At 42.3% G+C, this 18,391-nt stretch overlaps 1 protein-coding gene across 3 annotated transcripts in view; it reads left to right on the plus strand.

Annotated features, from left to right (window-relative positions):
- The window catches only part of LOC132397234 (cytosolic 5'-nucleotidase 1A-like), a 76,118-nt gene extending 67,722 nt beyond the window's left edge, over positions 1-8,396 (plus strand). For all 3 annotated transcript variants that reach the window (XM_059975702.1, XM_059975705.1, XM_059975703.1), the window contains one exon: positions 4,723-8,396. In XM_059975702.1, the coding sequence (XP_059831685.1) occupies positions 4,723-5,028 (306 nt within the window). In that variant the 3' untranslated portion in view covers positions 5,029-8,396. The remainder of the gene's footprint in view (positions 1-4,722) is intronic.
- Positions 8,397-18,391: the final 9,995 nt, after the last annotated feature.

The following is an 18,391-nucleotide window of genomic DNA, read 5'->3' on the forward strand; positions in this document are numbered from 1 at the left end:
GGCTAACGCATTCTTGATTGTTCGGTTCATCCTTTCTACCATCCCTGAACTCTGGGGGTGGGAGGGTACGTGGAACTGTTGTCGAATCCCTAGCAGTTGGCACATTTCCTTCATCACTTTCCCCGTGAAATGTGCTCCCTGATTTGAATCCACCTGGACATGGAGTTCCCCACCTTGGGAGGATTTCCTGAACTGGGATCCATGCAGCAATGCAGTCCCTTGTTGGGAATGCCTCTACCCACCGGGTGAAGTGATCCATAATTACTAGACAGTAGCTTTCCCCCTGCTTTTTGGCAGGGGCCCCATGAAGTCTATCTGGATGTTTTCCCAGGGTCCCCTCGACCGAGACTGATCTGCCAGCTGTAGCTTTCTGCCCTTATCTGGGTTATGCTGGGCACAAATGATACAACAGCGGCAGAATTTCTCAACATCCCCACCCATCCCTGGCCACCACCAGTCCTGCCGGAGGGTTGTGATCATGCTCTGCCTTCCCTGATGCATCACCCCATGATATAATTTCAGTAGTATCTGCCTAATACATGGTGGGGCCACCGTGACTCTTTCTTCCCCGTGTGTCCAGCATGCATCTGGTCCCTCCTTTGCCCCTTTTCTCCTCCATTTTTCCTTCTCTTCTGCCTCCACCTTTTCATATAATTTTACTAAATTGGCTTCTCTCATTTCATTCTGCACACTTGCAGTTTCAATTGCCTCTTGTTCCTCTGCTGCCTTCTTCGCAGCAACATCTGCCCACTCATTTCCCTTCTGATTCATGCTGCCACCTTTCTGATGGTTTTGGTTCCTTCACTATACCCTGAACAGCGGTCAGTGTGTCCGTTTTTATAGAGTATTGCTTATAGGTTTTATACAGACCCTCCTCTATTTTAACTGGGTTTATCTTTACTCGACCTCAATCTTGCTTGTGTGTAGCCCACACTGCTGGGAACTGCTGACAAAGTAACCCACGGACACCATCTTGACTCTGGTCTCTGGGGATCGGGGCAGCTGCGACTATGCTAGCCAGGTTGTATACTCTGTTGGTTGTACACGTTTACTGCCCCTGACTTATCCATATTATTTCTCCCTTTCCCAAACCTATAATAGCTCTTGTTTCCCTTAGGATGTCTATTCCAAGGATAGTGCCCTCGATATTTGGACATACCCAGAAATACACTGGACGCTGCACTCCCCCGATTTCTAGTAATTGTGACTTCTTTTTGCTTTCACTGTTTTCCCTGCTACACCCCAAGTATAAATGGCCTGTCTGGTTGTTGGCAAGGGTAAGTCTGTTATCGATACTGATGCCCCTGTGTCCACTAATATATTGCATTGCCGTCCCCCTAATGTTGCTGTTGTGTACATCCGCGGGTCACCAACGCTGGCAGTGGGGTCCACCGCCACATCTTTTTCTGACCTAGGAGCTGTCTTTACTAGCTCTATGATCTGATCAACAGTCAGATTGGTCAGACTGGGCACCGGTGGGGTGAGAGATTGCGTGTCTACTGTGATGTTCCCCTGCTTTTCTTGCCTCTGTGTTGGACACTGCCTCCAACCATGTCCCAATAGGCTGCACCTGTAGCATATCAACTCCTTTACCCTCCCACGTCTATTCCAGCAATTCCTCACTTTGTCCCTGGCTGTCGGCAAGCAAAACAAACCCTCTGGGACATCACAGCAGGTGCATTCACGATAGCCACTTTACAATCTCTCTTGCACTTTCTTCCGTCTATCTCACTGACCCAGGAAGCTATCGCAGAGTAGGTCAACCCCACCATTATGCCTAAATCTAAAACTTCCTGGTGGGCTGAGCTCAGGCCTTCCTTCAGAATTTTCAGGAAGACTGGATCATCCCTCCCCGGATTATCCAACCCGGAATAGTCCTCATACGCTTGATATTCACGTTCTGCATAATCCGTGGCCATCTCATCATCTTTTTGAATCACTACCATTATCGTTCCGCAGTTACTCTCACCTCCCCCCAGTCGCTGCCTCACTTCCCCTTTAAAAAAGCGATTTCTTTCTTCATTGCTGGCTTTCCCGATAGTTGCCCAGGTACCATCCTGCACCCCCCTGGGCCATCCTGTCCCACACATTCCTTGGGCACTTCGCTTTTACCAAAATATCTTTAGGGTACATCTGGTGAACTTCCACCATTTCCTCAAGCTTATGCCAGAATTCTGAATTCCCACAGGTGACTTTAAGTGAGGGCAACTCTGATAAAATGCTCTGTTTCTCCCTGGGGGTGAAGGGCTTATGAATGGTCGTAATCAAGGTCAAGGGCTGGCTTGGATCATCAGGGATCTCAACTTGGCGTTGCCTGACCTCAATAGGTGCCATCCTGCCAGATATATCTGGGTAAAACCTCTCCCTCAGATAGCTCCACACTAATTCCCACACTACGCAAAATATAAAAGACAGGTACTAGTTAAACAGCAGATATGTAAAACCGCAGAGTATGTACTCCACAATCTGCCACTTCTGAGCACCAGAACTCATGATGCCTGCTGTATTCCTTTGCATCACATTTGCAAACGTATACACTAAATTGCAGCTCCCCAAACGAGTATACACGCTCTGACTCTGGCGTCCCGAACCATTAGTTACTGCCTTTCACAACTGGTGGCTCCGTCTCACCAAGTTAACAAGCAAAGTTTCCTCACTTACATAAACACACGTGCACACGCACACACCACTTTTACATCTACCAGTTCAGCTCTCCTCGTTCGTGATACCTCGTGTTCCTGTGTACCACAGACCCGTACAGATCCAAGTGTGAGTGCTATTTTAGACAAATACTCACCAACTTAGACTGCTAGGATCACTGGCCACACGATGGGTCACGAAGGTATCCCACTCCTGACACCAAATATTGTTGCATGAATAAAATCACCAGAGAGAGAGTTACTGGTAGATACTAAGCAGCTTCTTTATTCGACAAAACAAGGTGCAGCAGCAGGCATCATATCATACAGAGACGCTTTCGGTGGAAAGGTCTGCTGCCCAATGTAGGGCTCGATATTTATTTGCTAAACACAAAGGACAATTCCATATTTACAAATTATGGACAGTGCTTTCTTTTGAAGCTGCATGCAAACCTCACAGCTTCTCACCAGCAGCGTGCCGACTGGTATTCCAATATTCACAGCTTTTAGGAAATGCATTGTTACAAATGGACTTGGATTCTGATATTCACAGCTCTTAGGAAATACATTGTCAAGGAGCAGAAGATTGGTGGCTGAAGCCACTTACTAAATGTTAATGACCTAAACCCAAAAATTACTCTAACAGTGAGTATGAAAAGTGCTGCCTTAGTAACTTTGGTGTGTAGTTGCAGTGCATCTTGTAGATGGTGCACGCTGTTGCAATTGTTCATCAGTGTGGAGGTTTGGGTGCTTGTGGAAGGGGTACCAATGAAATGGGCCGCCTTGTACTGGATGGTATCAAGCTTCTTGAGTGTTGATGGAACTGCACTCATCCAGGCGCGTGGCGAGTATTCCATTACACTCCTGACCTGAGCCTTGAAGATGGTGGACAGGTTTTGTGGAGTCATGAGGAGAGTTACATGCTGCAAGATTCCTAGCCTTTGACCTGCTCTGGTAGCCATGGTGTTTATATGGCTAGGCCAGTCCAGTTTCTTGTCAATGGTAACCCCAGGATGTTGATAGTAGGGGATTCAGTGATGGTGATGCCACTGAATGTCAAGGGACAATGGTTAGAGCTTCTCTTGTTGGAGTTGGTCATTGCCTGGCACTTGTGTGGCTTGATTGTTACTTGCCACTTGTCACCCCAAGCGTGGATATTGTCCAGGTCCTGCTGCGTTTGGGTATGAACTGGTTCACGGTTCACTATCTGAGGAGTCACGAATGGTGCAAAACAATGTGCATCATCTGCGAACATCCCCCCCCACCCCCGATGGAAGGAAGGTCATTGATGAAGCAGCTGAAGATGGTTGGTCCTAGGACACTTCTCTGTGGAAGTTCTGCCTGTGACCGTGTGGGTTTTCTCCGGGTGCTCCAGTTTCCTCCCATGGTTCCATGACGTTCCAAATGCAAGGTTAATTGGTCATTGTAAATGTTTGTCCCATGATAAAGCTTAGAAGAAGTTGGGGGATTGCTGGCCAGATTGGCTTGAAGGGCACAAAGGGCCTAGACTGTGCTGTATCTCGATAAATGAATACTTTCTTTCTCTATTTTTGCTTATTTTTTCATTTTATTATGATACAAAAATCAATGTCTTCACAAGAACTGGACATTTGACTCACAGGTGAGAGCTCCTACCCATGTTGAATAGGGGAAAATTGGGGAGCGATACTAACTCACAATCTGTATTGTTCTTGCTAAGTGGTGCTATTTAGGGTAAGGCAGTTTTAATCCCCTTGAAATATGTGTAATGAAATAAAAGCAATTCATAAGTTATCATGTAACACTTGAATAGTTTAGTCGGGATGATCTCAGCTGAGAAAACAGCAAACCAAGTTCTGCTTCTGATTTTTGTCTGGCAACCCCCAAAAATTATTATGCACAGATTTTGATCTATGATTTGATCAGACTTCTGCAGTCAACCAGCCAATAAAAATTGTCTGCCAACTTCCCAAAAGGGAAGAGAGACATAACATGGCTTCACCTTTATAGCATAAGGTTGCTTTTACTGACTTTCTAATTGCATAAGTCCTCAAATGTCTAAAGAGTTCATTATCCGCTGATCATTCAACCTTTCTGTTGGCAGGGCCCATTAAAGAATTTTGCCATGATCCTTGGAGAGATGAAAAAGAAGTTCCATCCAGAGGATGACCCGATCTGCACATACTTGGTGACAGCAAGAAGTGGCAATGACATGGGCATACGAGTCATAAAAACTCTGCGTGAATGGGGACTTAAGATCGATGAAGCTTTCTTCATGGCAGGAGCACCAAAAGGCCCGATTTTATCTCAGATCCAACCTCACATTTTCTTTGATGATAATAGTGATAACATTAATGGAGCACGTGAGTTTGGTGTTCCAACTGGCCACGTGCTGTCTGTATGCAACTAGTTTGAGTGGTCACTCCCCCATGTGGTGGCATTGGCAGGTTTAGGGTCTGGCATTTTCTGATTGACCTCTTTTGAGGTCATTGCCTCACTAATTGGGATACATATAGTGGATGGTCAGACTGTGATTTTTCACCTGTTAAAACCATAGCTGTTTATGCACAATTTGCCCTTGTGTACATATTGAAAAAGGGTGTATGGTTGGAGATTTTTCCTTGTTTATTTGTAACCCTTCCTCTCAAGATTCACTTAATTAATCTTTTTGTATTTTCTGAGAAAGAACACGGTTTAAATAGTTTTACCTTTTTTGCACTATTTGTGCTTTTGCACAAATGCCTGTGATCATAAAATTCAGAGGAAAAAAAAGCAATTGGATCAGAGAGGAGGTGCTAGTTTATATCATAGCAGCCATAATAGAACTAAAAGCAGAGGTTAAGTAGCTGATTGTCGACATGTTTTGTAATTTTGAATTTCTGTCTTGACATTACTGCAGGCATTTCTCACTGGCTTTCATTCATAGTTTTAATTTTAATTTGCCAACTTCTCTTGGTTTTATACTACGGTTACAAGCTATGCCAAAGTGAAAGGAAAGGAGGTGTAATCACACTAAATAGAAATTTGTACTATATTTTTGATTGCCGGGCTAAAGCTACTTCAATATGCTAATAACTGCTTCCCGGATTTGGGATAGGTCCTTGGAAAAAGGGAAAATGTGGAGGGTGTTTTGCCACATTTCTGTACCAGCAATAATCTGCCAGAATTTTTACTCTTCTGCATTTTTAACTATAGAACTACAATGCACCTTGTATGCACACATCCGTTCTTTTTTCAGTATCCTACTGGGGTTTTATCACTTTAAGTTATTCACACAAAATGCTGGAGGAACTCAGCAGGGCAGGTAGCATCTAGGAAAATAGATAAATAGTTGAGTTCTGGAGTCAAGACTTTTCATCAGGACTGGAAAGGAAGGGGGCAGATGCCAGAACAGAAAGGTGGGAGGAGAGGAAGGAGGACAAGCAAGAAGGTGAGGGGTGAAGCCCGGTGGTGGAAAAGTAAAAAGGCAGGAGAGGGAGGAATCCGATAGAAGAGGAGAGTAGACCATGGGAGAATGGTGTGAAAGAGGGGCATCAGAGGAAGGTGAGGAGAAGAGGTGAGAGACCAGAGTGGAGAATAGAAGAAAGAGGAGAGGAAAGAGGGAAAAAAAACGAAGCAGAAATTGATGTTCATGCCATTAAGTTAGAGGCTTTCTAGATGGAATATGAGGTGTTGCTCAGTTTGGCAGAATAGGATAGGAATGAAAATGTTAGGCCTCTGGGAATTCCACTTTTGGTAGATGGTGCTTGGCAAAGCGGTTCCCCATTTTACTTTAGATCTCAGTAATGTTGAGAAGAGGCCACATGAGGAACACTGGGTACAGTAGATGACCCCAACAGATTCGCAGGTGAAGTGTTGTCTCAACAGGACTATTTGGGGTGCTGGATGGAGGTGAGGGAGTACGTGAATGGGTAGGTATACTGCCCATTCTGTCACTTACAGAAACTTGTGCCAGGAGGGAGGTGAGTGGCGAGGGATGAATGGACAAGGGAGTCATAGAAGGAGAGATCCCTGTGGAAGGCAGAGAGTGCGGTGGGCGGGAGGTAAAGATGTGTTTTGTGGTGGGATCCTGTTAAAGATGGCAAATTGTTTCTTCTCCAGCACTTTACCTTTCCCACCCACCTGGGTTCACTTTATCATCTTCCAGCTTGTCCTCCTTGCCCTCCCCCCACCTTTTCATTCTGATGTCTTCCCTTTTCCTTTCCAGTCATGGTGAAGGGTCTCAGACCAAACATTGACTGTTTATCTATTTTCATGGATGCTGTCTGACCTGCTTAATTCCCCCAGTTGCTCTGGATTTCCAGCATCTGCAGAGTCTCTTGACTTTTTTGTCAATTGTAATTGCCTTTCATAATTTCCTAGACAAATTCACTGGGAATTAAGTGTCAATTCTTACAAATAAAGTTGTTGGTTATCACATTGCTATAGTTTAAGATGGAGACTTCTCCATAATTTTCCTTTGTGCATAATTTTAGTTGAGAATCAATTCAATCAAATTGTACAATGCCAATTGGTGTTACAGTGCCATTGTGAACTAATAAGTTAAAAAATCCGTATTTGAAAATGGATTACCCAAAAATTTTGCACAAAAATCATAGGTAAGGAAAGATCAACTGGTTTCAAATTGCTTCTTTTAGATTTTTTGAACAATTCATTTATTTTTCAGTTGATAACAATTTGCTATTAGTCATATGCATGTTAAGGGGTTACTATTTATTCTGTATCATACAAAGACCAAATTGTTATGTGCTGGGAGTCTTAAAAATAACTCAGTAGTTTGTATATGATACTATTCAGTAGTTTTTTAAACTCTAATTATCTTTATGTCAGAGTGGGCTGGAGTATACACAGCATAAATATAGAGGCTTTGAATATTTAAGCTTGAAAGTTTTGATTTGCAAGTGGATAATGCCAACCCTGAAGAAAACAGTCATTCAGGTGAAGTGATCAAATTGAGCTGCTTGTTCTTGCTAAGCTGTCAACCCAATTTTCTCTCCATTCCATTATTTTTGTAACAGCATCTGTCTGCAACTATCTGTTAAATCTCTTATCCATACTCTTGTCATCTTCAGAAGCTAGTGTGGCTCTCTTCGTATATTCATTCACTGTAAATCTGGACTGCTTGCATCATATGCTTCAAGTATTGTACATGCATCAGTTCTGTGTTCGTTGGTTCATGTAGACTCCATTCTTTATATTTAAAATAGCAATCCTTGTTAAGTTACTCTATGACTGTTCCCACTATCCCTGTAATCTCCTGCAGATCCACAATATCTCACAATGCATTTTCCCTTCCTCTTATCAAGGCTCTTGTGTATCCCCCTATGTTTGATATTAGCACATAAGCACTCAGGCTCAAAGGATTAAATCATTCAGCAATGAGCTTGAACAGAAAACCTATGCTCTCGGCAGGTAATAAGGAAGCAGAGGCTACAAATATGGCAGCATCGTTTTCAAAGCATTTGGTGGTATCTGTCCTCTAGAACATCTGTTTACAGCGAAAGTACCAGAGTGCATTCCATTAACAAGAGGTATTCGTCGATTATGGACTGAACTGATTATGTAACGCTTCTATTCCAGCACCGAATGAAGGAAGAATGTTTACTAATATTAGGAGAAAGATGAAGTTAATTGTACCCTCTGTACATTAAAAAAAGCAAAATTGAAGAAGTTCTGTAAGAAAAGAATTAATGTAATATATAACAAAATACAGCATACATTTTTGAAATGTGGAAAACAAAAGCAATTTTCTGTTATTAAAAGCTTGCTTGAACAGAACAGTTAAAGGCATTTCATTATAATAGACTTAGCATTACACTAGTCAAGAAGTCATTTCCAGCAAGGGTTGCATTAAACATATATGAAATGGTTATAAAGTCTATTGTGATGAATTGAATTCAATTGACTTTATTTCTTACATCCTTCATATACACGTGGAGTTAAAACCTTTACGTTACGTCTCTGTCTAAATGTGCAATTTATCGTAATTTATAATAAATAGTATGTACAACATGACTGTCAATATAACATCGAAATACAATTATATTAGTGTGAGTTAATCAGTCTGAGGGTCTGGTGGAAGAAGCTGTCCCGGAGCCTGTTGGTCCTGGCTTTTAAGATGGTAGCAGCTGGAATAGTTTGTGGTTGGGGTGACTCCGGTCTCCAATGATCCTTCGGGCCCTTTTTACTCACCTGTCTTTGTAAATGTCCTGAATAGTGGGAAGTTCACATTCACAGGTGCACTGGGATGTCCACACTACTCTCTGCAGAATCCTGCAATTAAGAGAGGTATATTTCCCCTACCAGGCAGTGATGCAGCCAGTCAGGAGGCTCTCAATTGTGTCCCTGGAGGAAGTTCTTAGGATTTGGAGGTCCATACCAAACTTCTTCAACTGTCTGAGGTGAAAGAGGCGCTGTTGTGCTTTTTACACCACACAGCCGGTATGTACAGACCATGTGAGATCCCCGGTGATGTGGATGCAGAGAAACTTAAAGCTGTTTACCCTCTCAGCCCCAGATCCATTGATGTCAATAGGGGCTAACCTGTCTCCATTCCTCTTGTAGTCCACAAACATCTCCTTTGTTTTTGTGACATTCAGGGCGAGATTGTGTCAGCGTGATGACTACTTCTCTGTAGGCTACCTCAATACGATTTGAGATTAAGCCAATCAGTGTAATGTCGTCAGCAAATTTATTTAGCAGATTGGAGCTGTGGGTGGTGACACATTAATGGGTATAGAGAGAGTAAAGGAGGGGGCTTAGGACACAGTGCTGAGGGTCAGAGGGACAAAGATGAGGGAGCCCTCTCTTACCAACTGTCGGCGATCTGCCAGGAAGTCTAGGATCCAGCTACACAAGGTGGGGTGAAGGCTAAGGTCTCTGAGCTCTTGTCAAGCCTGGATGGAAGTATGGTGTTGAATGCTGATCTGTAGTCCAAGAACAGCATTCTCACACAAGCATTCTTCTTCTCCAGGTGTGTAAGGATGTTGTGAAGAGCTGTGGCTATTGCATCATCTGCTGATTGGTTGTGTCGGTAGGCGAATTGTAGACGGTCCAGTGTGGGTGGTAGCGAGCTGCAGATGTAGTCTTTGGCCAGCCTCTCAAAGCATTTACTTATTATTGAGGTGAGTGCAACAGGATGCCAGTTGTTCAGACATGTTACCTTTGTCTTTTTAGGTACAGGAGTAATGGTGGATGTTTTGAAGCTGGAGGGCACTCTACACTGGGAGAGGGAGAGATTAAAAATGTCTGTAAACACACCTGCCAGATGTGCCATGCACACTCTGAGTACCTGCCCTGGGATGCCGTCCGGTCCAGCAGCCGTGCGACTGTCCACTCATTGGAAACACCTGCGTACTTCAGTCTCAGAGATGACCGAGGTGCAGGTCTCATCAGCAGCTCTTCTCGGGGGCTCATCAGAGTTGGCAACATCGAATCGATTTAGCTCATCTGAAAGAGAGGCAGCGAAGTTGGCTGTGCTTAGCTTTGAAGTCTGCGATGGTGTGCAGACCTTGCCATAAGCTGCGTGGGTTGTTGGTGGAGAGTCCTGTCTGAATCTTGTCCCTATATTGTTGTTTCCCGGCCTTGATGACTTTGCATAGATCATAGCTGCATTAAATTTTCTAATAGGAAATTTTCTCAGTAACCTAGAATGCCTTCAAAATCTCCCAAGTATCAGTAGGTTTGTTTTGCTATGAAAGATATAGTGGACAAAGCTGTCAAGCTCTTCCAGCAGTAGGATAGGTACCTGAAATAAAATTGACAGAATAGAATGGGAGAGCTTTTTTTTTGTTCACTTCAACATTATACTGGATAAGGCCTGAGGACAACTGGGTGTTTTTGCTTACCATTTGTTGCCCTAAGAACCTGGAAGATCTACTTTAGTGAGTAATCTTCACAATTTGAATGAAAGTGAAAGCTAGAAAATTATGCACAAGTGACCTGTAGGGTACATTTAAAATAGATTTACTCTATTTTACACATTTTCATAATGATTATCTTCATGAGTAATTTAAGATGGGTGTTCTCGCTTGCTGGCACTTACTGCTAATCTGAGCCTTTGGTCAGTCATTAAACCAAAGGGTTTATTTTCACCATGGGCAATAAAACCAACAAACAGCTGTCAGGATATGAATAATACATAATATACTTTTAAAAATTTTGTCTGTGAAACCAGGGAGAAACCACTTTGGGGTACATGGCATTTGAGTCTGAATTAAAAGGAATTCAAATCTAGAAGATTGGAGGCATTATTTACTGCAACAGTTTCTTAAGCCGATTATTCAGTCTCAACCAGAACTGCTGATGCTGAGTAAATCTGACTAATAATGCCCATTAGAGATTTAGCATGAATGGGTTGTAAGCATAGTCCTTCAGTTTAGTTTTGTTTAGTCTCCCGACCGCAACACTCCCTCCCCCCAACATATTCTTCAGAATTACATTTAATATCACTGCCCTATATTATGAAATTTGTTGTTTTGCAGCAGCATATGCAATACATAATAAAAACTGTAAGATACAATAATAAAGAAAATTACATTAAGTAAGTAGAGCAAAATGAGAGGAAAAATGCTGAGGTGCTGTTCATGGGTTCATTGTCCATTCAGAAATCTAATGGTGGAGGGGAAGAAGCTATTCCTGAAATGTTCTGGATGCTGGAGCGGCCAATGCTAAAGCTGGCAGTGTTTACAATATTCTGTAGCTTTTAACGATCCTGTGCAGTGGTCCCTCCATACCAGATAGTGATGTAACTTGTTAGAATGTTGACCACAGTGCATCTATTGAAATTTGGGAATGTCTTTGTTGACATACCAGTTCTCCTCAACCCCCTAATGAAATATAGCTGCTTCTTTGTAACTGCATCAATATGTTGTCACCCAGGAACTTGAAACTACTCACCCTTTCCTCTTCTGAGGATTGGTGTGTGCTCCCTTGACTTCCCCTTCCTGAAGTTCGCAAGCAATGAAGCTGAGTACAAGGTTGTCGCTGCGACACCACTCACCCCTGTTCGTCTCCTCATCATCTGAAATACTTCCAACATTAGTTTTGTCATCAGCAAATTAATAGATGGCATTTGAGCTTTAGCCACACAATCGTCGGCTTAGAGAAAGCAGAGCAATGGGCTTAGCATGCATCTTTGAGTTGTGGCATTGCTCATTGACAGCATGAAGTAGATGTCATTTTCAATCCACACAGACTGTGGTCTCCCAGTGAGGAAGTCAAGTATCCTGTTGCAGAGGGAGGTACAGAGGCTCAGGTTTGGAGCTTGTTGATTAGAACTGAGACTATGATTGTGTTGAACACTGAGCTACAGTCAATAAACAGCATCCTGACATGGGTATTACTATTGTTCAGGTGACCTAGGCCGAGTGGAGAGCCAGTGAGGTTGCATCTGCTGTAGACCTACTGTGGTGACAGGCAAACTGCAGGAGGGCTATGCTTTGGCAGCAGTTTGTTCTGGACATTACCAAACTCTCAAAGTCCTTCATCACGCAAGATATGAGTGCTACTGGGCGGTAGCCACCAAGGCAGCTCGACGTCCTCTTCTTGGTTTGAAGCAGGTGGGAAACTCCGAATGCAGCAGTGAGAGATTGAAGATGTTCTTTGTCATTGCTTAGACCAACATTTGTGATGCTTTTTAAATGCTAAAAGACACCTTATGAATGTAACTCTGAAACCATGATGCCTTAGTGAAGGAGATGAAGTTGTAGGGTAACATAATGGGTGGAAATACAAGCATTATCCACAGCCACTGGTGTTGAGTTGGGGTTCACCTTAAGAAGCTGGTCTGATGTGATGATGCAATGAGGTGAAGTTTTTACCGCACTTTTTGTTCTGTGTTTGATGGACAATAAAGGAGTGTTATGGTTTCCTTTAAATTTAAAGCACCTCTGCCATTTTATTCATTAAAATTACAGAGTGAAAACTCAACAGTCTTTTAATGCAAGCTCAGCTCCCTTTGCATGTTCAGACCTATGTTTCTTTCATGGTTGTGACAGGCAAGATATGGGGATGATGCTTCCTCAGAGAATCTAGAATCAGGGATCACTATGAGTGGTTGCCACCTAAGACAAAGAAGATTTTTTCCCTTAGGCAGCTATGAGTCTTTTAAACTTTCTTCTTCAAAGGCTGTTGAAATTATAATCTTTGATTATTTGCTATGGAGCAGTAGGTAGACACCTGATAAGCACGGAATACGGATGTTGTGCCAAACTAATTAACCAGTAATTCAATGCCTAACTAAACTCATCCCTTCTACCAGCACAATATCCCTGTCCTTTGATTCTCTGCACATTTTTGTGTCTATCTAAGAACCTCTTAAACACCTCTATTGGTTTTGCCTTCACCACCACCCCCGGCAGTGTATTTCATGTACCCACCACTCTACTTGCTTCAAGAAGGCTTCAATTATACCAGTGCCTAAGGCAACTCTATCTCCACAATCTCCATCAGCACAGATGCACCACAAGGCTGTGTGCTTAACTCACTGCTCTACTCACTTTACACTTATGACTATGTGACTAAGTACAGCCCCAATGCCATATTTAAGTTTACTAACGACACCACTCTTGTTGGCTGAATCAAAGGTAGTGATTAATCAGCATCTAGGAGGGAGACAGAAAATCTGGCTGAGTGCAGCAATAACAACGACAACCACCACTTCATCAAGACCAAGGAGAGGATTATTGGCCAGAGGGGAAAGACAGAGGTCCATGAGTCAGTCCTCATTAAGAGATCAGAGGTGGAGAGGGGAGCAACTTTAAATTCCTCAGTGTTATCGTTTCAGAGGACCTGTCCTGGGCCCACCATGTAAGAAACCACAGCAGTGCTTCTACTTGGAGGTTTGTGAAGATTCGACATGTCATCCTAAACTTTGACAATTTTCTATAGGCATACAGTGCAGAGTTTATTGACTGATTGCATCACAGCCTGATATGGAAACACCAATGCCATGAATGGAAAATCCTACAAAAAGTAGTGAATGTAGTCCAGTCCATCAGGGGAAAAGCCCTCCCATTATTGAGCACATCTACAGGGAACACTGTTTCAGGAAAGCAGCATCCTTCATTAAAGACCTCCACCACCCGGGCCATGCTGTCTTCTCACTGCTGCCACCAGGAAAAATGTATGGAAGCCTTAGGACCTACAGCACGTACCTACTGCCCCTCAACCATCAGTCTATTGAACCAGAGGGGATAATAACTTCGCTCACTCCATCACTGAACTATTCTCACAACCTATGGACTCACTTTCAAGGATTCATCATCTCACGTTCTCGATATTTATTGCTTTTTTCATATTTGCACAGTTTGTTAAACTTTGCACATGGGTTGTTTGTCTGTCCTGTAGGTTGCGGTCTTTCGTTGATTCTATTTTGTTCCCTGGATTTGCCATGTCTGCCTGCAAGAAAACAAATCTGAAGGTTGCCTATGGTGACAAATATGTACTTTGACAAATTTTTAAACAATGATGAAAAATTTAATATACTTGCATTGTTCTATCACAGCCCATGTAGGTAACTGAGCTCAATTGGTGATGCGTGAAAAACATGTATGTCGGATTTACTGAATGGAGTTTTGAATAAGCTAAAGTTGACATTTCATGGATGGTAGGAGGCTTTCAGGAGATCTTTATATTAGATAGGTGCAGATGTGATATAGATGAGGATGACTGTTTTGGTAGCAAATGAACTGAGGTAGTACAGACCTGAGTAATTTTATGAAGGTAAAAAGAGGTTGTCTTGGATGATGGAGAAGATAATGAGCTGAACATTTAGCTGAGGGTCAGCCAGGATGACATGGCTGTGAAAGGCCTTGCCCAGCCTTGGGTAGAAAAAATGAAGAACAATAGGGGAATGACATTTGCAGGAGAAGACATTGTTTTTCAAGATATCATTTTGGGGTTAATGGAAAAAATAATTCTACATGAACTGGTGACATCTCCATAATCACTTACAATACAGGTGCACCACAAGACTGCTTAGACCCTGCTCTATTTGCTTTATTTCTTTGATTGTGAGGCTAAGTCCAGTTCTGCTGTCATATTTAAGTTTGCTTCTATATAGAGAGTATCCTGACTTGTTACATACAGCCTAGTATGGAAACACTGATGCCCAGGGACAGAAAAGGCTATAGAAAAGTAGTGGATTTAGCCTAGTCCATTACAGGCAAAGCTCTCCCCACCACTGAGTGCATTTACAAGGAGCACTGGCACAAGATAGTCACATCCATCATGAAGAACCCCCACTAGTGTGGAGAACTTCGCTCATCTCAATTCTGAACTAATTTCACAACAAATGAACTCAATTTCAATGAATCAATAACTCAAATTCTCAATATAATTAATTAAATTTACATAATTTGTCTTTTATACATTGGTTGTCAGTTTTTACATATAGTTTCCATAAATTCTATTGTATTTTTATTTTCTGGAAGATGCCTACAAGAAAATGAATTTGAGAGTTATATATGGGGACATACATGTATTTTGATAATAAGTTGACTCGACTTTATGGTAAAAATATTGCCCCTCACATCTCCTTTAAACCTTCGTCCATCACCTAAAATGCATGCCCTCTGGTTTTAGAGAAACTACTCAGAGTTACATGAATAATAGTGTTGTTTTAGTGAGAGATTGTAATGTCCTTCATTTTGATTGGGCTACACTGAGTGTTAAAGACTTGGATAGAGTAGAAATTGTGAAATGTGGCCAGAAAGGTTTTCTGAGTCAATACATAGAGGGACCTACTCAGGAGGATGAAATACTGGATGGAGTGTTGGGAAATGAGGCAGGGCAAGTAACAGACCCGGCAGTCAGAAAACATTAGCATGAGCAAAAACAAATCTTTTAGTTTTAAGCTAGTAATGGGAACAGGATAGGATAGGTCCATATGTTAAATCCTCAACTGGAGAAGAGCTAGTTTTGAGAAAATTAGGAAGAGCCAGGATCTAGCAGAAGTCAATTGGGAGAGCCTGTTTGAAGGCAAAGAATGACTAGCAAGTGGGAAGATTTCCACAGTGTGATGTCAAGAATCTCGAGTAGTATGTTGCTGTTAGGGTGAAAGGGAAACCTGGCAAGTTTAGGAAACCCAGCAGAGAAGAGATACTGAGGCTCTCTTCAAGAAAAAGAAGGAAGCATACACTGGATTTACAAAGCCAAGGACAAATGAATCCCTTGAAGACCATGAAGAGATTAAGGATATTCTTAAAGGGGATATCAGGAGGTCAATGAGAGGGTATGAGGAATCTGGCAGGTAATGTTAAGAAAAATCCCAAGAGGTTCTATAGATATAATGTATGAAAAGCAAATGGGTAGTTAGGGATAGAGTAGACCACCAATGTTTCAAGCCAGGAAATGGGTGGGATTGTTAACAGATTGTTACAGCTTGAGGCATTCTGAAGTTTGGAGTTCAATTCCAGTGCTGTCTGTAAGCAGTTTGCACATTCTCCCCTTGAACCACATGGATTTCTCTGGGTGCTCTGCTTTCACTGCTGGTGAATGGTGCATTGTATCCTTACTAGTTATGCAGTGAGATAAATATGAATAGTCGGATAAGAAAATGGATGTAGATTAATTGGTCTTTGTGATGTGATTAGTCGAGTGCTAAATACATGGGTTGCTCGGTGATTTGGCTCGTTAGGCCGTAAAGGACTGTTCTGTGCTGTATTTCTAAATAAACTCATGAGATTGCTCCAGCAGACGTGGTGAAGGGGAATACTAAGGGCTTCTACAGATATATTAAGAGCAAAAACATAGCAAGGGACAAACTTGGTCCTCTTGAAGATTAGAATGGTCATCTATACATGGAGCTGAAAGAAATTGGGGAGATCTTAAATGGATCTTTTGCATCTATGTTTACTCGGCAGATGGTCGCAGAATCTATAGAAGAAAGGCAAGCAGCAGCGAGGTCATGGACCCTATACAGATTACAGAGAATGAGGGGTTTGCTATCTTGAGGCAAGTTAGAGTGGATAAATCCCCAGGGCCTGACAAGGTGTTCTGTCAGACCCTGTGGGAGGCTAGTACAGAAATTGCAGAGGTCTGAGCAGAAATACTTAAATCATCCTTAGCCACTAGCGAGGTGCCAGAGGATTAGAGGTTAGCTAATGTTAATCCATTGTTTAAGAAAGGCTCTAAGAATAATCAAGGAAATTATAGGCCAGTAAGTTTTTGGTAGGTATTCTAAGGAACTGGATATCTTCAAGGAACGGTGTCTCAGAAAGGCAGTGTCCATTATTAAGGACCTCCAGCACCCAGGGCATGCCCTTTTCTCACTATTACCATCAGGTAGGAGATACAGAAGCCTGAAGGCACAGACTCAGAGATTCAGGAACAGCTTCTTCCCCTCTGCCATCCGATTCCTAAATGGACATTGAACCCGTGAACACTGCCTCACTTTTTAAATATATATTATTTATGTTTTCCCATGATTTTTAATCTATTCAATATATGTATACTGTAATTGATTGATTGTTTGATATATTTACTCATTTTTCTTCTATATTATATATTGCATTGAACTGCTGCTGCTAGGTTAACAAATGCCAGTGACACTAAACTTGATTCTGAGTCTGATTCTTATATTTAAGTATATGGGTAGTTAGCAACTGATTAGGGATAGTCATCATGACTTTGTGAGTACTAGGTCATGTCTAACCAATCTTATAATGTTTTACAAGGAAGTTACCAGGAAAGTTGATGAAAGAAAGTGGATGTTGTCAACATGGACGGTAGCAAGGCCTTCGATGAGATCCTGCATGGGAGGTGGGTCATGAAGTTTCAGCCGCTTGGCATTGAAGATGAGGTAGTGAATTGGATTAGACATTGGCTTTGTGGGAAAGGCCAGAGAGTAAAGAATGAAGGGTCTTGGCCTGAAATGTCAACTATACTCATTTGAAGCTGCCTGGCCTGCTGAGTCCCTCCAGCATTTTATGTGTGTTGCTTGGATTTCCAGCATCTACAGATTTTCTCTTTTTAGAGAGTGGTAGTAGATGGTTGTCTCTCTGAATTGAGGCCTGTGAATAGTGGTGGGTCCATTGTTGTTTGTCATCTATATCAATGGCTTGGTTAATAATCTGATAAGCTGGATCAACAAATTTGTGGATGACGCTATGATTAGGGATGCAGTGGACAGCAAGGAAGACGATCAAAGTTTGCTGTAGAAGTGGAAAAATGGGCTGGACAGTAGCAGATGGAATTTACTATAGACAAGTATGAGGTGGGAGGGCAAATCAGGGTAGGATTTGCACAGTGAGTGGTAGGGCATTGAGAAGTGTAGTAGAACAGATGGATCTGGAAATACAGAATCATAATTCCTTGAAAGTGACATCACAGGTAAACAAGGTCATAAAGAAAGCTTTTGGAACATTGACCTTTATAAATCAAAGTATTGACTTCAGGAGTTGGAATGTTATGTTGAAGTATGTAATACATTGGTGATGAAGAGACCTTGAAAATGAGCCCATAGCTTGTAGGAATATTTCAATGATGGCGTGAGTGAAGTTGAATGAAGTTATCCCCTTTGATTCAAGAGCCTGATGGTTGGCCTCCATTGCTGACAATTAGAAGAGGGCACCTCCTGGGTAACGGGGGTCCTTAACGTTGTACACTGTCTTTCTGAAACACCACTCCTGAAGATGTCTTGGGTGCTACAGGGCCCTGATTAATTTTACAAGTTCCTGTAGCTTCTTTCGATCCTGTGCAATAGCACCCCTCTCACCCTGCTTATCAGACTGTCAGAATGCTCTCCACGGTACATCTGTAGAAGTTTTCAA

The sequence above is a fragment of the Hypanus sabinus genome, chromosome 7, assembly GCF_030144855.1.
Source record: "Hypanus sabinus isolate sHypSab1 chromosome 7, sHypSab1.hap1, whole genome shotgun sequence".
In the NCBI taxonomy this organism is placed as follows: Eukaryota; Metazoa; Chordata; class Chondrichthyes; order Myliobatiformes; family Dasyatidae; genus Hypanus; species Hypanus sabinus.